This window comes from Protobothrops mucrosquamatus, unplaced genomic scaffold (genome assembly GCF_001527695.2).
Source record: "Protobothrops mucrosquamatus isolate PMUCROS unplaced genomic scaffold, P.Mucros_1.0 scaffold_226, whole genome shotgun sequence".
Lineage (NCBI taxonomy): Eukaryota > Metazoa > Chordata > Lepidosauria > Squamata > Viperidae > Protobothrops > Protobothrops mucrosquamatus.
The window spans coordinates 269,886-291,839 of NW_015386302.1; the positions used below are offsets into that span (position 1 = coordinate 269,886).

At 42.4% G+C, this 21,954-nt stretch overlaps 1 protein-coding gene across 1 annotated transcript in view; it reads left to right on the top strand.

The window, feature by feature from the left end:
- The first annotated feature begins 17,073 nt into the window (after positions 1-17,073).
- OVOL2 (ovo like zinc finger 2) overlaps positions 17,074-21,954 on the top strand; it is a 62,537-nt gene continuing 57,656 nt past the window's right edge. The window contains 1 exon segment of the mRNA XM_015828851.2: positions 17,074-17,282. Within this exon segment, the coding sequence (XP_015684337.2) occupies positions 17,183-17,282 (100 nt within the window). The 5' untranslated portion in view covers positions 17,074-17,182.

Consider the following 21,954-nt stretch of genomic DNA (forward strand, 5'->3'; position numbering starts at 1 on the left):
TGCCCTAGCCTCACCTTGCCTTGCCCCGCGGCAATGGCACCTCTTCCCTGCCCCCTCCCTTGCCTTACTTCACCCTGCAGGACGAGCCTCCTACCCACTGCCTCACCCACCAGAGAACCCCTGGATCGCCCCCAATCCTGCCCGGCCCCCACAGGCATCTCTCCTCAGGAGCAACATTGAAGTGACCACACCCACTTGGCGACACCCATTTGGTGGCCACGCCCACTTGACCACGCCCATTTGGTGGCCACGCCCACTCGACCACGCCCATTCGGTGGCCACGCCCACGTGGCCACGCCCATTCGGTGGCCACACCCACTTGGTCACGCCCATTCGGTGGCCACGCCCCTGGCACCCGGCGATGTATAAGTGGGTTTCAGGTTGCAGTTTGGGCACTCGGTCTCTAAAAGGTTCGCCACCACTGCATTAGAATATTATGAAACACACCCCGAGAAACAGATGGCATTGGTGTTCTTGGACGCACAGAAGGCATTTGACAATGTGAACTGGCAATTCATGATAAGCCAATTACAAACTATGGATTTTGGGGAGAAATTTATAAATGTAATAAGAACAATTTATAATAAGCAATCTGCCAAAGTAATGATAAATGGAGATATGACTGAAAAGATCAACATTATGAAGGGAACAAGACAGGGATGCTCTCTAGCTCCACTGTTGTTTGTTCTGACATTAGAAGTATTAAATAGATGTATAAGACAGAATAATGACATAAAAGGGATGAAAATTAAGAGGGAAGAGTATAAACTACAAGCATTTGCAGACGATTTAGTATTTATTTTGGAGGAACCATTAGAGACAGGACCTGTATTAATCAAACAAATAGGAAAATATGGTGAGGTAGCGGGGTTGAAAATTAATAAAGATAAAACCAAAATGTTAGTGAAAAATATTACTGAAAAACAAAAAAAAGAACTGGTGGGAAAATTAGATATACAGATTGTGAAAAAGGTAAAATATTTAGGGATCCACCTGACAGCAAGATGTACAACAATTAAAGAGGATAATTATCATAANGGGAGACCCAGGCGACATAGTATTGAATAACTGGAGGTTGTATACATATTTATAGACGTATATACTGAGAAGGTTAGATAAATAGAAGTATTAATGTAAGAGAAAATTAATCTTATTGTATATAATACAGATTGGGAAACATGGAGAGAGGAGTTGCTCGGACATTACCCCTGAATTGTATCTGAAGAGGGATGAGAGGAAAAGGAGAGGAGAGAGAAAAGAGTAAAGGAGGGGAGAAGGAAGTAGGAAGGTTGGAGGAGAGAGTGGTGAAAGAGAAGAGGAGAGGAGAGGAAGAAGAGGGAAGTAGGGAAGAAGGAGAAGGAAGGGAGAAAGAAGGTAGAGAAGAAGGAGTGGGGATGCAGTGAAAGGGGAAATGGGCGAGCAACACCAAAAGTCATGTGTATGTATTTATTTCATTAAAAGTATCTTATATATAAGAATGTAAAAAGAATGTATGTTAATATCTGATAAATATTACGGTATATGTATGGGGGAGAGTTTGGAAAAATAAAAAATAAATTAATAAAAAAAGAATGCAGGACAAAAAAAAAATTCCACATCTCTCATAATTTCTTCAGGTTGGCAGGACAAGACCCCAGCCAGATCTACTGCGATTTCCTCCAATTTCTCTTGAGCATTTTCTTTAAGCCCTCTTATTCTCACTGCATATTCCATTTCTTTGTATTGTGACAAAATGACTTCATTTTGAATCAAATCCACATTCTCCTCCACTTTTTCCATTCTAAAATCCAAACACCCAAGATTTTCTTCCACCTCATCCATCCTTCCTTCAATACGTTCTGCATGCCCAGCCAGGACTTGCAATGCTAACAGTATATCATCTCTCATCTCTACATTCTTCTCTTCAAACTTCTTTTCAAACAGATCTTCCATATCTACTCTTATTTGTCTTGCAGTGTCCTTTAATGCATCTTGAATATCTTTCAATGTAAGTGCTGGGGCTGGGGTTGGGGCTGGGACTGGGGGGGAAGGTGGAGGACTCCTTATTTTAGGTGGGGGACTCCTTAATTTAATCTGCTGTGGTATTTGAACAACAGAGGGGGAGATAGTCTTCTGAGGGACAAAAGCTCCACGCTTAGAAGCCATTTTTTCCCTCTTCCTTTCCCTTCTTATATTTTCATTCTAATATAAGATCTTGTAAAAGTCTTTTAAAAATACTATAAAATTTTATAAAAGCACCCAGTCACAATAAGAGCAAAAGAAAAAAAAACCTGTTCAGTCCATACAATGTCGCTAATAGAAAGTCCAGGAGAAAGTTTCTAGAAAGTGAAAGTCTCACATGAGTTCACAGCGGAGGAAAGAGAAAACGCCCTTCCGCAGCCATATTCTTTTCTTCAGATTCAATTGAAGAAAGCAGAAGAAGATTTTATAAATTTAGAGTTAAGGTTTTAACAAAAATCCCCGTCAGATCTTCCTGGCAGGCTCTGTCTGCCTTTAAAAAAAAAACTCACGCTCTCATTGAAGGCAGAGATTGAATCCGCGTCTTGCTTCAGACGAGCAGTCGAACGAAGGCAGCCCGAAGAATGGAGAAGTCCCTAGCTCCGGGGGAGCTCACCTTCACCCCCACCACTTTAAAAGTGTGGGGGCTAGAGAGCTCTACCCCTACCAGGGAAACTCACCTCTCTCCCTTTGCCCGGGGGAGAGGATTCCGAACCGCGGGACAGCTGTTGAACGCTGTTTCCCACGGCTCACATTTCTTTGGGGAGGGCAGCCTGCAGAGAAGCTGCCATCAGCGCCGGCGATTCAACCGGAAGTAGGAAAGCAACATTCTTGACTCCATTATGGTTAATCAAAAGAACTTTTACTGATAGTGGTTGCAGAAAATTCAGGCTGAATCTAAGGGTCCCATACAAAGCACAAAGCAATTCTTTCATTTTTCCAAAACCCAACCCCCCTGACCACTAAGAGTCTGGATGAGAATGATTACTACAAATACCTGGCTATCCTTCAAGCTGACAACATCAAGCACACTGAAGTCAAGAAAAAGATTAGAGATGAATACATCAAGAGAGTGAAAAAGATCTTAAAGTCCGAACTCAATGGAGGACATACCATCAAGTCAATCAACACCTGGGCAATTCCAATATGATGCCAATAGTGATGTTGTGAGAATACTGAGGTGCTGGGGAGATAATGGGTCACTCTCAGGGCATAACGGCCTTGGAACCAGGCTGGAACTGCCTAAGACCGTTTCTTCTCCAAAGACAGTCCCCCTCCCTAATTCCCAAGCAGTTACAGCAAAAGCAAAAGCAAAAGCATGCAAGGAATGCCAGTTTTCCTTCCCCCTCCCTCCAATAGAAAGGCAGGACACCTGCATGATGGACCTGACACCTACACTTTGTACAGTAATGTGAAAACATCCTTATAAATCTCCACAATTTGATATGCCCCACAAAACAAATCAAAAGAGATTAGATCAGTCAGCATAAAGTAAACCTTTGCAGTCATGGATCTGACCATATTTGGCTATGTAGGACATACGAGGAAGAAACTAACACCTGTTTGCAAGAAAAAAGTGAGCAGTCAGATGAGAAGACCCGAACCCATTAGTAGCCTCATGTTGCAATGAACAAGGATATACATTCAGTTTCACAGCTACTAAGATAGTTGGCCGAGCAGGTACAAAGATAGCCAGGGAAATTATTGAAGCATGGGAAATGGGCCCCTTGTCAGTCAACAGGAATGCTGATTTAGTACCAGCTTATCAGGGACTTAGGAACTGAGGACTTGGCAGTACAAGAAAACATCAGCCAATGACTTAATAAGTGGCCATCAATACCCCAATCAATCAATAAGAAGCCACACCCAATCAGGCATCACATAAATACTAAAATCACACATTCTGGTAGAGAGAAGTTCCCTGAGGATGAGTCCGAAAGCTTGGAAGACTAAATCTCTGGTCCCAGTGACCAACCCAGATTGGATCCTGCAGCATTATACTGGGACACATATATTTGCCTTCATCCCTGAGCATATTTGGTTGTAACATATGACTTCTTTTTTATCTTATACCCACCTAGCACCATGTAGCCACTGTCAAAAAAACACACTATATCCATCTCTTACATTGGCTTGCTCTCTTGCTTATTATTGCTCTCTTGCTCTACTGCTCATATCCTCTTCCTCAAATGGTGAGGGCTATCTACAGGTGTGGGCAGATGGGCTGCCTATTTCAGCCACATCCTCTCTATCATCCAAGCTGCCTATTGAGGTAATCTCTAAAGGTATTTATGTGTTTATTGTGTAGTTTTTTGATGACATAAAGGAAGTGGACTTGTAGATACAGTAGATCTAGGCTGAGGTTGATGGTGAAATGAAAGTTGTTGAAATCATGATGAAATTTGACAGATTCATTGATACTGAATGCCACTGCATTTTATCAGTCACTGGGGGATAGTTCCCTATTTGCATACAGACAACTACCCAATCTGAAGCAAATTTTCAGAAGGAGCAAGAAGACCTGCCTTGTAAAAATGATCCTTAGGTTGAGAAACATATAGTGTACTAGAAGCCAAGTGAAATACAGTAGTGCAAAGCTGGAACTGAAATTCACGCACCGAAATCCCAAGTGTAACTTTTCCCTCCCAAAAGTGCCTCCCATAGTTAGTCTCCTTATGTCCAATCAAATTTAAATGAGATGTTTTTAGAATGGCCTCCTGAGAAATGTAGCTGCACTTCGTTCTGAAACAGTTGACCTTGAGACTGCACTTAGAAAGGAACAATGAACTTTCACCCCTGCCATCTGACCCTCAGAGTCCATGTCAGACTGGCGTCGAAAGAAGTTCTTGAAGTGTAGTAGTGGAGTATTGAGGTGGCATATGATATTCTGCCCCTCTTGAGAAAATGGATTAATCCTGTAATAAAAGAGAGAGAGAGAGAGATGTTAGTAACTGGGAGAGTGAACAGAAATTACAGTGAGATTTGTTTGGATAACAATTGTGAAATTTGCATAACAGCTTTGGGGCTCACACATGTTGGCAGCCACCCATTCAGCTTTGGATGAGCGGAAAAGTTTCCATGCAAATAAGTATTGGAACTTGCCTCTGCAGATGCATGAATCAAGGATTTCTTTTACTTCAAAGTGTTGTTAGCCCTCAATGAAGTTAGGAGGAGGTCAGGATTCTGCTGGTGGACGTAAAGGTGAGGTTTTTGCTGGTTTTAGTAAGCTACAGTAGAAGACTGGATGTAGTCTTCTTGAGGTTCTTTGGTAATTTCAGTACAACAATGACTGGATTGATGATCCTAATTATAGGGAAAGGACCTATGTATTTAGGTCCTAGTATTTTTGATGGTTGTCTAGATTGCATGTACCTGGCGGAAAAATACACCTTTGGCCAATTTCATATTCTTTCTGCACCGACCTTTGCTTGTCAGCATATTTCTTGTAAGTTTTCTGGGTGTCATCGAGCACTTTTCACACTACTGGCCAGGTGGTTTGTAACTGTTTCACTCATTTGGCTAAAGAAGTGCACTGGGGAAATTTCTATGGAAGTTCAGGCACTGCTACAAAATCTCAACTGGTAGTGACTCAGAAAGAAGTGAATCCAGTGCTGCTATGCAAGGTCTTGATGTATGCTATTTCTGCAAAAGGGAGCAGGTCTGTCCAATCATTCTGCTGATAATTAATGTAGTATCATAGGTATTGTTCCAATACACTGTTGGTACTTTCACAGACACCTATCACCTATTCGTCTGAGAGTGGTGCAAGGAGCTAAGCCTTTGGGTGGTGCCTAATAATTTGAAGAATTATTGCCAGAATTGGGAGGTGAATTGCACACCTCAGTCAGAGATGATCCTCTCTGGTGTCCCATGTAGGTGGTAAATATGTTGAACAAACAGTTTTGCCAAGGTCTGTGCAGAGGGGATCTTTGGGCATGCCACAAAATATACTTGCTTTGAGAAGAGGTAACCCTAATTATGGTGTTTCCAGAAATCTTGGGTAATTCCACAATGAAGTTCATGGAGATCTTTTTCCAGGGGGCTGACCTGAGAGTATAAGCTTCTTTCCCCCAGACCATTCACCTGGCCTCAGTCTTGGAAAATTTCTTGGAGGTATAAGCAAATGATTGTAAACAACCCTGATAGTCTTTTTGGAGGAGAACAGCTCCCACCGCCATGTTGCTAACATCAATAAACACACGTAACTCATCTAGCTCTCTTGGGGTCATAGAATAGAGCTTCGGTTTGGGTAGTTTAACTCCCAGTAAGATCTCAATGGCACAGTCCATCAGCCGGTAAGGGGGCAGTTCGTCCAACCCCTTCTTGCTGAATACCTCTCTCAAGTCCCAATACTCTTGGAAGATAGAAGCAAGATCCTCCCCCTGTTCTCACACTGCTGCCCCGATTCGCAATGGGAAGGAGTTGCATCTCAAGTCTTCTCAGCCAGGGGAGAGGGACAGTTCGCTTGGATCTTTAGCAGCCCCTTACTCCAATTTACATACAGGTAAATTGTAAGGTCCACTTTCATGTCCTGCCATTCTGTTGGAGGGGAGGGGTGGACACATATGTGGAATGCTTTAACTTTGATGTACTGCTTGGGAATTAGGGAGGGGGACTGACTTCAGAGATGAAGCAGATTCCCTCCCAGTCAGTTCCAGCCTGGTTCCAAGATCGTCATGCCCTGATAGTGACCGGTTATCTGCCTAGCATCTCAGCGTTCTCAAAACAACTTTGTGGCTTCATATTGGCTGCTGGTAGACATATCGGGGATTGGGATTTGGAGAAAATGAAAGAATAGCTTTGTGCTTTGTGCAGGACCTTCAGATTCCACCTTACTCTACTGCAACCACTTTCTCTCAATAAAAGTTCATTTCATTCAACTCAATGGATTCAAGAGTCTTGCTTTCCCAAGGGATTAGCTGGGGCAGGTCCCTACATTAGGTGAAATCTGCAAGTTCAGCCATGGAGAGGTGCACAGCCCTACCGTGGGGACCGTACACACAATATCAGCTCAAAGCAGTGACCAGGAAGAGGCTGAGTGCTGGGGGGAAGTCTCATCCAGGGCTCCTCCCATGCTAGATCTCTCTGAATGGAGAGAGGAAGCTGCCAACCTGGGAGACTTAGCAAGGCCCAGGTGGTCCATAGGTGTCAGCAAAAAAGTCGATTGGGAAGGGAGAGCCAAAGGGGTGACTCTCATGTGAGGCAGTCGTGGCAGCTGATGACGTGAATGGCAACTGGAGTTGGAAGAGCTCGAGGAGGAGGAGAAAGGTGGAGAACCCAACCATGCTGACCCCCTGATGAAGAAGGCCATGCAGTTCATGATGGATACCTTCCAAACTCTCAATTTGTGAGAATCCCACTCTAAGGCTGCTATCAGCGAGGCCCAACAAACCCAAGAAGGGGAACATAGGGGGAGAGCATCACCACTAGACACCACGACGGGAATCTCAGCAACCCCAACTGGTGCCACTGTGGCCAAGCAGTCCCACAAGGACTGGCTTGGCAAAAAGAAGATTCTGCCCCTTAGTATGAAGTTTGACAGGGAACCCCAGCAACTGTGGTTCTTCCTGGGCCATGTCCTGACTTACATGCAGGAGTACAGTCCAGAGATACCCACTGAAGGCATCAAGATGAGCCTCACACTGGTCCTGGAAGGAGCCACAGCCCACTGGATGGTGACATTCCACAATGTGAATGCTCTGGAACTGAGGAACTTTGACTGTTTTATGACGGTGCTCCATTGTCAATTCGAGGACCTCCTGGCTGACTGCAAGGTGAGGGATTGCATCAATACCATTCATCAAGGCTGAGGGGTAGCCAAATACACCGAAGAATTCTGTGACCTGGCTTGCCAACTCAACGATTGGCCGCAAGACATCCTCATCAGTTGCTTTAAAGACGGGCTGAATGAAAACTTATACAATGCTTTCATTTCCAGGGGAGCCCCCTTGACCCTCCATAACTGACCCTTTTTGTCCTGGCCGAAGAGGTGGAGATCGAGCAGGCGCAAAACAAATACTGTCTGGCTTGGCCATGGAAGAAGTTGCCCCCGGAGAAGAGAGAGACGGTGAGGCCATCTAATCTGCCCTCCTGCTCCATGGCCTGTTTCAAGTGTGGCCAGGAAGGACACTGATCCATGGAATGCAAGGCTGGCTGACCCACCAAGAAGAGTGCTCTGAGCCCTACTGAGAAGGCCACCAAGCCAATGCAGTGACCCAGGGAGACGGTGATGAAAGGGATGGTAGGTAATCGAGTTCAGCTCCTCCTCACAAAGGGACGAGGGAACTTCAACCCTGCCAAGCAAAGGCCAGGGACTGACCGATACAGTCATTGATTATGATCCCCTGGTAAGTGGCCCTATTGCACCACTAACGGTTCCTGTAAAATTAAATTTCCAATCCTAGGGGCTGAGATCCACCGTACCAGCCTTCCTAGACTCAGGTTGCATCAGATGCCTGGTCAGCCCAGCCCTTGTAAAGGAAGTTTAAGGCAACTGAGAGTGCCAGTCATGTTTTGCCAACTAGACAGGACGGTAATGGGAGGCATCCCAGCAATGTTCTTCACCGAGCTTTGCAAACTTCTACTAATTCATTCTGTCTTTTGCCCAAGTTGGATTCCCAATTACCAACCCCTTAAAAATGAAAGGGTAGGATAAACCAAAACCCAGTCCCCCCTGAAATGGACTTTGGAATGTCAGTTGGCATTTGAGAAACTTAAAACGGTTGTTTGCTGCTGAACCCGTCCTGAAATATCCTGACCAGAATGAGCCATTTGTCATTCAGGCCGATGCTAGTGACGTAGCTATGGGAGCTGTACTATTGCAAAGAAATGAGCAGAGTCAACTGCAACCCTGCGTTTAAATCTCTAGAAAGCTGTCAGAAACTGAACGAAGGTGGGCAGTATGGGAGAAGGAGGCTTATGAGGTACGCTGGGCGCTTCTGACCTGAAGATATTTCCTCAAATGAAGTCAAGTGCCTTTTGAGGAATGGACTGATCATAAAAATCTTGAGGCACTGAAAACCCCACAGAAGCTGTCATCCAAGCAAATCCAATAGGCACAGTACTTTAACCATTTTAATTTTACCTTATGCTACCCTCCCAGGGGGAAAGAATTTCCTAACAGATATTTTGTCACGAATGCCTCAGTATGACTGCTCTAGAGCAGAAATAATTAAACCGTTAATCCTGTCTTGTCAACTGGCTGCTCCAGTAACTACCCAAGCACAGGCTAAGGAACTACAAAAAGTAGACAATGAAGTAACTGCAGTCCTTAAAGCAGCACTACAGGAAGACAACTAGTTTCAATGCCATAAAAATGAGTTCTCAGTTTGAGATGGATTGGTTTGGGTGAGGGCTAAGGTGTATGTGCCAGAGAACCAAAGACTGATGGTGTTGGGGAAGAGTCATGACTCCAAAACTGCTGGACATTTTGGATTTGTTAAAACTTTGCACTTTGTTCAGAGGCAATTCTGGTGGCCATCATTGCCAGTGGCAAGTTGTCACATATGCACTTCAGCCAAGCGGCAACAAGGGAAAACCTCAGGTCTCCTTCAAATGGTAGCTGAACTATCAACACAATGGAGAGAGATCTCCATGGATTTCATAGTAGAGTTCCCCAAAAGTTCAGGAAATTCAGTTATATGGGTGATAAATAATTTGTTTTCAAAACAGGTGCATTTTGTCCCATGTCAAAAGATTCCAAAGGCACATGCACTAGCCAAACTGTTCCTACAGCATGTTTACCATTTACCTGGTGCCCCCCAACACATCATCTCAGACAGGGGGGTGGAATTCACCTTCAAATTTTGGCGAGCCTTTTTAACCCTCCTTGGTATTGACCAGGGGCTTAATTCCAGTTACCACCCCCACACGATTGGGGTGTGTGAACACGCAAACTCCGTACTGGAACAATACTTGAGGTGCTACATTAACTACCAACAAGATATTGGACTGACCTACTGCTTTTTGCAGAGATGACATATAATAACTCAGTTCATAGCAGCACTCCTAGCATTACTCCTTTCAGGATGGCTTCAGGACAGGATTTTAGCCGCTACAATGTATCATCTCAGCTTTCCTCTATCTGCCTGTTCTTTGATCTATTTCCCTTACTGCCAGCCTGGGATGAGAATGGAATGTGTCTCTGGCCATCTGCTTTATCACTAGCTGCGGAAGAACAGGCACGAACACCTAACGGCCTAACAACCTTGGGAACGGCATCTTATCAACCCCATTCCCACAGCGGGTTCACACCTGGAGATTGGCCCATCTGAACTGACCAGCCAGACTATTGGGGTGGGGTTTACCAGTTGCTCCTATAACCTATTGATTTGCATGGGAAACCCTCAGATCCTGCCTTTTATGCCTGCTGTCAACTTCTCCTAATAAAAGTTCTTTTTGGAATGAAGCTGTTCCAGGAGTTCTGCTTTCTTGGGAAGAGGGATTGAGGCAGGTCCTTACATCAAGTGACTAAATTAGTAGACTAGCGAACCACTGTGGACACAGTATATATAATTTTAATGACTTCATGATGGCCCTCAGACAGTGGTTTGAGGACCTGCTAGCTGAACAGAAGGTGAAAAGAAGGATCAGAACCATAAAGCAAATTATGTAACTTCTCTGCATCTTCATCGAGTGCTACCCCCAAGTCAGTTGTCTCTCCTTTCAAGGTCATTGTGACACACCATATTCTAGCCTCATTGTTCGAGCTGTGTTCTGGCATGAAATTCCAACTTGGGTTAGGAAGTACTCCAATTGTTTTGCCTTGCCATTAAACTTTATTCTTTTTTTTTTAACAAGTTTTATTAGTTTTTCAAGTTTTTACATCCAGGTGCTTAGGAAGCAGCGTGGTGATAGGGTAATCAATAGTCCAATAACAAAATCGTTCATGTATATCTCAGGCTACATCAATAAGGATTCCGTCTCTAGTTCCCTTAAATATTATATCATGTTCATATTAATACATTTCTAACTAAAGCTCAATCAGTCAATACATTTATCAATGACATTTTACTTATACATATCCAAGTCCTGTTTTTAAGTTTTGCTTAATTCCAATTCCATGTTTCAATTTAGCCTTTTATAACCAATAACCTTAATTTCTCTCATTTCATTATAAGATACTTAACATAACTAGAACAGACATGTTGTTCCAAAATTTACCTTACTTTGTTCACAAATATATTCTATTTCATTTACTAACAAAAATCTTCCATTATCACAAATGTATTTCCATCTGACAATCAAAACTATAATCTAACAATTAATTTTAATTTCCATTATAAGTCTTAATCCTAGATATTAAACCAATCACTCCAATGAGCTACTTAGCCCATTAAGTGAATTTTTAAATCCCATTTTTAAATCCAACTCTGGCTTTCTTTTTGTGCCAGGCAGGCTTCCATACCAGTGCCTCTGAATCCACTGATGTGTCTCCCTTCATTCCCACAAGGGAGAACATCCAGTTATCAATTTTTCAAGGGAACTGGCCCCTTTGTAATAATTAGGTTGTTGCCCTAATAATTCAAATCTTTGTTCTTCTTCCAATTTCCTCTGAGTAAAGTAGAAAGTCATATCCGGTGTTGTAGTTATTGTTTGGTTAGCTAAATTGTCTAAGTTCTCAATGTGGTATGTTTCTTGATCAGTTCATGTTGCTTTTGGACTTATAGATACTGTAGTTAAAGTCAGTGTTGGATTACCAAAGTTCTTAATAGGTTGTGGATGTTGTTGTTCCTCTTCTGTTGTTTTTTGGCTTGTAGGTTGATCATCTGGAGTCTGGGGTTCGATTTGTAGTATTGTGAAAATATCCTCGGCTTTCACTTTTGACTTGATTAGCTCAGTAGCTTCAATAATTTTTTCAAGGATAAGTTTATAGTTGAGTTGTGGGTAGAATTCCTCCGTTTCCATGGTGATTAGAGATAGTCCTTTGGTGGAGGCTATGTTTAGTAAGAGTCAGCCAATGTTCACCTCCACACTTTCTAAAAGTTGTTTTCAACAGCCAGCTGTTTCCAATTCTTATCTTTTGGATAATATGAAGGACAAATCAAGGGAATCAACAGGCACAATTGAAAAAAAAATTCAGTTGCTATGCCAAGTTTCGCCACAAGATGTCCTCAGCAGACCACAAAATCTTTTCCCAAACACCAATTAGCTTTTTTATTTTTCAGTTAAAAAAACAGAGAAAAAGATATTTTCCAAAATTACAGTAATAGTTTAGGTAAATGATAAGTCTCTATAATAAGAAATTTTGGGACCCCGAGGTATCCACAGAGCAAAAATCCAGTTATCTAGTTGTTAAAGTTAGTTATTCTTTTCTTTTCTTTTCTTTCCAAAGCTTAAATTCCCAAGTATGCAAGCGCTGCTGAACTGAGAGTGGGGAAAGAGTTTCAAGGAGCTTTCACAGGAAGGTAGTTAGGGTAAAGAGAGAGAAAAGGAAAGGTCTCACCCAGATCTTCCACGGTGCTTCATTGAGCTTAGAAGTGCTTTTGGCTTTCAGCTGGTGCAGCTAGATGGTCAGCCATGTTGATGGCCAATCTTTCTTCCGACGATCCAAAGGAGCTGCCTCAGCTCAAGCGGGAGGGCTGCCGCCCTTCCACACTCAGGTGAGGGTCCTCCTCAGCAGTGATCGCCCCTCCAGGGCGACTTTCGACCCTTTCCAGGGTCTTTCGATGGAAAGAAACCAAAGGCGGGGAAGGAAACTCTCCCCGTCGTCCGAAGGTGCCGCGATCCGGAACCGGAAGCCCCATCAAACTTTATTCTTAACCTCAATATAAGCGGTCATTTTGCCTCACAGTTGCCGCAGGCACCAGGGGTGCTGGGACAGGTGGTAGGATGGCTGGCACCGGTCTTCTATCAGGAGCAGGATTGGGCCATTCCAGAGGTTTGGATGCCAAAAGTTATTCCACTTTTTCTCTGATAAGATCGAGTGCCTGATTAATCACTGCACCTTGGGCCTCCCTCTTGGATCGCTTAGGATTGAGTTGCACTGCTTGTGGCGTGACGTAGCTCCAGATCCATGGGTAAGGGTCATTCCTGGAGGGGGCTTCTTCAGCTTACTGATGCCCATGGATCATCAGGGTCACTCTCTCGATGACGACTCTCTCCATCTGTCAGGGGAGCTGGATGGAGGTGATGGTTTCCACACAGCTGTTTTCGGGTGTACACCCAGTTCAGCTGAGGTTCTCCAGCTTCTCCTTTGATTGGCCAGAGTTCAAATTCCTCCTCTGGGTCAAGACTCCTGTCTCTGCTCTCCGGTGTCACCGCGATGACTCCCACACTTTCCTATCTGGTTGTCCATTGTTTGAGACAGGCATGGTTTGCACAACTCCCATGGTAGATTTTTTCTCCAAGTGGATTGGTAATGCAGTTCTGACCTGCCTCAGCTTGGGGCCCTAAGTAAAAACAATCTTTAACACCATCAAATTGAGAAAGGTATAGTTTACTAGAAGCCAAGTGAAATACAGTAATACAAAAACGGAACTGAAATTCACCTGCCAAAATCTCAAGTGTAACTTTTCCCTCCCAATGGTGCATGACTGTGGGGATTCACAGTACCAGTTGTAAATACTACTATTTCAATGCTATGACAAGTTTGAATGTTAGTGAAGACCACCTGTACAGAATTCAGAGTGACTCTTTTAGAAAAGAAGAACTTCAATAGTACTATTGAAAGAGAAACTGTTGAACCACCCACCATAATCAAAAGGTTTTGGTCTATTTTTCAACAAACACAATGAGTTTTAACACATTACAATTGTTAATTGATAGGGTACTTGTAATCTGTCTCATTGGTAACCTGTGTACTCTATCTTCCCTTCCCTTCTCTCATTTCCCCCCCAATCTCATCCCAATTTAAATCCTACATCAGCCTAGCCATTCTATGCATATGACAAAGTGAGCTGCAACTCAAGAAAATTTTGCCTTTTAATTAAAATTGTGCCTCAAGAAAGTACTAGTAGACTTCTATTTTTTTTGCCACCACAGATTAATACAGCTCTCCTCCTCCAATGGTTACAGTAATAATTTCGGCTGGCAGCTTTCTTTGCAAGTGGAAGGGAGGACATGCATGTTCCATCTAAGTGCTTTTAGTGTCCCAGTGTCTCCTAGGAAAAGTAAAATTTGCAAGGATGTAATTCTTTTTGCTAGGAAGCAACTATCCCAGCTATCATGCAGAATGCAGTCTAGATAGTAGAATAAGCTAACCAAGATTTGTCATGTGATAACCAGCGATGGCCATCCCTGAATAGAAGTACCAGTCTCAGTGGCCCACACAACAGTAATTTCTCATCTGAGTCATTGCAATATACTTTATGTGGTGCCACTAAAAATTATACAAAACCTTATGCAACCTATGCAAAATTAGACTACATATTGTCTAGTTAATGTCAGATATCATGTAATGATATCTATTAGTGATAAGTATATTGCAGTGGTGGCATTCAGCCAGTTTGCACCACTTCGGCAGAACCAGTAGCTAATTTTTTGTTACCCAGGCCCAGAATTGACTTCCGGAAGTGGCATCCACACAGAGAACCGATTATTCACATATACAGACCAATCAGTTTAACATCAATACCTGGGAACATCCTAGAAAAGATAATCAAAAAACAGATCTGTTAACAACTAGAAGCAAACAAAGTCATAACTAGTAGCCAGCACAGGTTTGTTAAAAACAGATCATGCCAAACCAATCTCATTTCATTCTTCGATAAAGTGACTAAACTAGTAGACCAGCGAAACGCAGTGGATGTAGTATACTTAGATTTCAGTAAGGCATTTGATAAAGTAGACCACAACCTACTCCTTTGTAAGCTAGGAAAAGTTAGAATAGACAACATCACCACCAGATGGATCTGTAGCTGGCTAACAAACCGTACTCAACGAGTAGTCCTCAATGGCACTACATCCACATGGAGAGAAGTAAGCAGTGGGGTACTACAAGGTTCCGTCTTAGGCCCAGTACTCTTCAATATCTTCATCAATGACTTAGATGAGGGAATTGAAGGGGAACGCATCAAATTTGCAGATTACTCCAAACTGACAGGAGTAACCAACCCCCCCCGGAAGACAAACTCAGGATCCAAAAAGATCTTGACAAACTTGAACAATGGGCCCTATCCAACAAAATGAGTTTCAATGTGGAGAAAAGCAAAGTCTTACATTTAAGCAGGAAAAACCAAAGTTACAAATACAGATTGGGCAAGACCTGGCTTAAAAACTGTAACTGTGAGAGGGACCTTGGAGTCCTAGTGGAAGATCACTTGACTATGAGCCAGCAGTGTGCAGCAGCAAACAAAAAAGCTAATATAATCCTGGGTTATATAAACAGAGGCACAGAATCAAGATCACGCAAAGTATTAGTACCGCTTTATAAAACTCTAGTAAGACCACATCTGAAATACTGCAGCCAATTTTGGTCACCATATCACAAAAAAGATGTTGAGAGTTTGGGGAAAAAAATCAGAGAAGAGCAACTAAGATGATCAAAGGCCTGGAGACTAAAACATACGAAGAACGGCTACAGGACTTGGGTTTGGCTAGTCTAAAGAAAAGAAGAAATAGGGGAGACATGATAGCAGTGTTCCAGTATTTGAGGGGCTGCCACAAAGCAGAAGGGGCCAGATTGTTCACCAAAGCACCAGAGGAAAGGATGAGAAACAATGATTGGAAATTGATCAAAAAGAGAAGCAACCTGGAATTAAGGAGAAACTTCCTGATAGTGAGGACAATCAACCAGTGGAACAGCTTGCCCCCAGAAATCATGGGCGCTCCATCACTGGAGATTTTCAAGAAGAGACAAGACATTCACCTGCCTGAGATGGTATAGGTTCTCCTGCTTGAGCAGGGGGCTGGACTAGAAGACCTCCAAGGTGCCTTCTATTCTATTCTATTCTATTCTATTCTATTCTATTCTATTCTATTCTATTCTATTGTACTGTAATGAATGTAACTGAATTGATTTATGTTGTATGCTCCATTAATGGTGTTAAGATTTAATCAATTCCTCTTTTCATGTCACATAAACATTGCAATATGATAGCTACTTTAAGAGGTTGCTATCTAATTTTTTAAAGAGGCATAGGTTGCCCTGGGATCTCTGGTTATGTATCATCATCAGTGAGAAGATTCTATATACATGAATAATGATTACGGTACTTTAGAATGGGCAACAAATCTTCCTTTTATATATTTACATATAATATAAATACTGAAAAAATAAAACTCATGAGGGAGATCACATATATTCTTAATGAGTTAATTAAGAAATAAAATTATATGAACAATTATATTCTAGGCTAAACTTGGTTTACAGTATAGCATATTGAATTAATTACTATATCTGACTTCACCCATTGTGCTAAGCAAGACATTGTGTAAAGCAAGACATTGTGTAAAGACATTGTGTAAAGCAAGACATTGTGTAAAGCAAGACATGTTGTACCAATTGTAACATATGAATCCACTCACTGAAAACATTAGAAGAATGGTGTAAAATAACATCCTAACATCATGGAGGCTACTTGGGAAGGAACATCAAGTTAGGGGGAAGAAAAGGTTTCAATTGTCAATCTGTAGTTAAGAATTCCATTATGTACTTACTATATGTACTTCCAAGTACTGCAAGTACTTTGCTCATATACTTTATACATAGGCTCAAATCTGGCCCTCTTCCCCTTGTTTCTATTTAAACTAAGTACTTTGGAATATATATCATATAAATCAAAATAGACACAATCCTGTTTCCAAGGCTCTGGACAATCTGTGTTGGAAAGGTGAAGTTAGCTAATGATGCTTTCCCCCAGTAAAGGAAATTCTACAATGCTGGGCATCTCCCCCCCCTTCTTAATTTTAGACGTTACATTCTTTGCAAACGTTCATGCCTAAAGAAGGGTTGGAACAAAACAGAGCCGCTCTAACCGGTCAGACAGGTAAAAGGCTTGTTGACACCGTTATGTTTGCAGCACGCATGCTCCTTTCCAAGTTTCCTGGTGGTACCTTTACTCATACACCTTATGAAACTTGGGGGGTGGGGGTTGAGGAGACCTCCTTCCACTACGCCTCCGTTTTCTTGTTTTTTGGGGGGGGAGAAGCTTCGGAGAAGCAACGGAGTAGTTCTCCCGAGCGCAGGTAGATTAGAAACGCGTCTCACCTACAGCATAAGCAAGGTGAGGTACTAGTGCTCACCATGCCCCGCGTTTTCCTTGTGAAGAGAAGGATCCCGCTGCCTGCCAGTCGTAGCTGGGACGAGCTCCCAGACGAAGAGCGAGCGGATAACTACGTCCCAGGTAAAGCGAGAAAAAACCGCTCCTTCTCACCCCAGTTCCTAGTTCCTCTTCTCACATCTGTTCCCCATCTTCTCCGATCTTTATAATTATTTCACTGAAATAGCTAGGATTAGTATTTAAATTATCGAAAGCATATAATAAACAAAACAAACACTGGAAGCTTAGGTGGACTCGTATTCTGAATAAATTACTTGATATTAGTTATAGACAATAAGAAAAAGAGCTATATACTTACGCTCAGCGATTCTGTTTGAATCGCTTCGCAGTTTAACATTTCGTTTAGATTTTTTAAAAATCAGAACACATTGCAAAACGAGTGTAAGATCTTGATGGAAAGAAACACGGCACAACATAATCCGGTGGATAATTTGCTGGTTTTTTAAGAGAGCGTGATTAGGATCCAGCTGCTTTCCTAGAAACTACGGTAGTACAATAGTAGCACAGTGGCCTTTCATGATCACGTAATTCCGCTGTGGTCTTTTTTGCTGTTCCTCTACGCTTCTCGAAAATCTGATGGGACTTGGGGCAAGAATTATTAAATAATTTTAATCGGTTCCCCAACATCTTTCAGGAGATCTGCAGACGTGTGACATAAACCAAACCCCACCCCGGGTCTTGAAAGTACAGACAGGCGAATTTGCAGTTTCCATCTTTTTAAGCGATCTCGTGCCTTTCCCAATTTACAGCGGGTGGGCGAATTCCAAGTAGTCCGGCACGAGCGATTTCAACTTTGCCCTCTTCTGACTGTTTTAAGTTCCGGATTGCAACCGTTAGTTAGCCGAGCGCCTCCCATTTCGAACGAGGTGACTTGTTTTGAAGAGCGCCAAATCAGGTCGGGTGAGGGATTGTTAGATTATCGCCTTTTTTGGTTGGTTTGGAGAATGAAAGTCCAGATTGTGTTCCCTTTGTGCTCAATTATATAGACCAGTGGTGGCGAACCTATGGCACAGGTGCCAGAGGCGGCACTCAGAGCCCTCTCTGTGGGCACGCGTGCTGTCGCCTCAGTCCTAGGCCTTCAGCTGGATTTTATAAAACTTTTTCGCTTTAGGCCTCCACCGCCATGTGCAAAAGGGAGATAGAGCGGTATATAAATTCAATAAATAATAATAATAATCAGTCAATTTCAACTTCTTGCAGGAAAAAAAAATCTTGCAAAGTTGGAATTGATTGATTGAACTTTTTAGTCCCACCCAGTCTGCTGTTACCACCGCAGCCACGCTCAGCCAATGGGCCACGCCCACCTGGCACCCGATGATGCATAAGTGGGTTTTGGGTTGCAGTTTGGGCACTCTGTCTCTAAAAGTTTCGCCATCACTGATATAGACTTAACAAAAGAAATATTAAACACTGGCAGGGAGTGCACAGATTAATTCCTACATTAAATTTTACTATTTAGCCTAAGATTTGATCTTCCCTTAATGTTCCCAAATCTCAGGACATTCTTAATGAATTAGAATTATACATCTCTCTTTCACTCACTCAGCTAATGAATTTGATTAATTGTGCTAATGTTTTATGATGAGTTCTCAGTGAGACTCTTGTGGAAAACGAAAGAACTCTTACGAATTCCAGAGGGGTTTAGCAGAGAGGTTTATTGAGCAGGTTCAGAGGCATATTAGAGATAGGCAATTCTGAACAAGGAGGGCGGGATTAGACTTCAGTTTTTATACTACCCTTCTTTCAGGAACAAAGGGACTACACATGATAATACACTGTAATACATTTGGATCGTTTCTCACGGGCATACAATGGAAGGTTTTGCTACATACAAAGTATCCATGTGCAATGCGCATTTGGTTAGCCACATATTACTGACACAGAACTTTCCCAGTGAATTTTCCCAGTGATTATGCATTACATCATTATTCTAGCAATTATGCAGACACATCATTATTGCAGACAAATCATTATTCTAATAATTGTTCATTTTACTACATTAAGACAATCATGCTCTGACAACACTCCTGACTTCATCTTCCTCCTCCTCCTCATCATCATCATAAGCAGCAGCCTATTTCTATTTTGCCTTTTTATACATAACTCAAGGTGATGTACACTCACCTAGCCTAGCTGGCTTTTATGCCAAAAGGAGGCCTAGAACTCAAAGTCTGGTTTCTAGTCTAGCACCTTCCTCGGTACATCAAACTGGTGGTAGCCTGTTAAATTTAACTTAATGTTTTCTCCCTTATGTAGTATTGTTAAAAGACAACCTAAGGACGAATCCACAAGCTTCCTTGCTCTGTTTAAGGATGGCCCACTAACCATTTCCAGAGATCAAGCTGCTGTTGAGGCAGTCCAAGGATGGCTTCAAATACTCCACTTGGGAAGTGGCGTTTAAAGTCTGCCAGTATTTATTTATTGGGAGATTATTTGTTGCACATATGATTGAAGATATGTTTGGAAAAATATTAGGAGACTTCTTTTATTTGCTTGTTAGCCTCCATTCTCCACCTCACCTATTTCTCTGTCTTTGCATCTACTTCTCTCCAGGTTTCTAACAAGGTAGAAAAGAGTTAAGCAGAGCTCCACTTTTTCATTTGGGAATGAAGAGGGCAGAGATTTGTGGTTTTATTCCACTTTATTTGTCAGTTTTAATCATTTCCTCATAAAGTAAGAAATCTGTTAGTCTAGCAGTTATTCAGTTCAGTTCTGCCACTTACAAATAAATGTAATTATTAATATTAATAACATAATTATAAATAATTAAAAGGACAAGAATGAAAAGTTTGTTATATCATCAAATTGGTGGTAGCCCTATGAATAAGTGTCATGGTTCTGATAAATGAGACCACAAGAAATAAGAACTCTGAGGCAATTGCTTTCCTCGAAGAACACTTTTAATGGCTACATAATATCAGCACGAACAAAGGTGAAACCAAGATTGAAAGTTACCCTCCCAAAGGTTACAAAGTAAAAGTTGAACTCCCCACCCATTGATGTGTCATAAATCACAATCCCCAATTAACACCTTTGGCAGGCTTCCTAACGGTAGCTCCAGCTCACCAAACACTTTAGCTGCTTGACCTTGGTTCCCACAAGAAAGTTATTGTTTTGACTAAACTAAAAGAATGCAGTCTCCCCCCTCCCATTTCTGTGGCAGCCGAAAAATGAAGAATCATGGTTGTATTCAGAGTGTTTGAAGATCCGACAGTCATCTCCCCTAAAGAAGAGAGAAATCCTGTTGAAGAAAAGATTTAGAATCAGAAATCAACCCTAGGCCAGTGATGGCGAACCTTTTAGAGACCGAGTACCCAAAACCCGCCCTGCCCCCGTCGCTCCGCCCAGCCCAGCCCACTCCACTCCCAGCCCCACCCTGCCCCACCTGCCGGGCCACCCACCACCTCCGCTCAGGTGGCCCTGCAGTGCCATGGTGGACACACCCTCCATCCGCGCCCGACAGCATCATCTGCGCGCGACGAGGCACGAGGGTGGAGTCTTGTCCCTACTGCCCAGCTCCACACCTGGGGGCGACTCTCCAGGGGGGCTGCTGAGGAGGAGGGGGCCGTGGGGGGAGGCGCGCGTGCCCACAGAGAGGGCTCTGAGTGCCGCCTCTGGCACGTGTGCCATAGGTTTGCCACCACTGCCCTAGGCTTATTCGGATGCTTATCATAAAATTTACGTTTTAATCTATCAGCTTTTACATCAGTACTTTTCACCCAGGTGGCCTCTGATAGTGGGTAACCTTTGCATTGCACTAGATATTGCAAATTTCCCTTATACAACCTAGAGTCAATGATTCATTTTATTTCATAATGAATCTCCCCCTTCACAACAAGAGGATCAGGTGCTTGCTTGGGAAGAGGTCTCAATGTGGATTCCCTATATGGCTTCAATAGGCTGCAGTGGAACACAGGGTGAATTTTCCCCAGAAGGGGAGGAAGCTTTAACTCCATAGTCACTGGATTTATGATCCGCACAGTGGGGAAAGGTCCAAGGAATTTAGGTCCCAATTTTTTACTAGGCAATTTGAGTTTTAGATATTTTGTAGAGAGGTAAACTTTTCCCCCCACATGAAATTATCTCTGGAGTGCCCTCCTCTTACAATCCATATTACCGTATTTCCCCTACTTTTCGGTAATTCTACAATAAAGTCCATGGCTATCTCTTCGCAGGGCTGGGAAGGGTCTGTGACTTGCTGTAATAATCCAGGGGGTTTTCCTGGACATTTTTTCATGGTTGCACAAGTCGCACAGCTTTTTACATAATTTTCAACATCCTTCTTCAGTCCCGGCCACCAAAACTGCTGCCAAATAAAATGTAAAGTTTTTAGATAGCCAAAGTGACCCTCTTGTTTGTTATTGTGGCTGCGTTGGAGAGCCTGAACTCTTTTATTTATTTATTTATTTATTTATTTTTATTTTTATTTTTATTTTTATTTTTATTTTTATTTTTATTTTTATTTTTATTTTTATTTTTATTTTTATTTTTATTTATTTTTATTTTTATTTTTATTTTTATTTTTATTTTTATTTTATTTATTATACATCTTTCAAACATAGAATGCATTAACATACATACATTTCAATTCTAACATTACACATTTTAGTTATATAACTATTAATGCATACTTATAATACCATCCCAACTCTCCCCCCACCCCATTATCCCCCTCCCCCTCCCTTTCCCCCCCTTCCCCTCCCTCACTTCCCAGAACTGAACACAGGGTTACCAA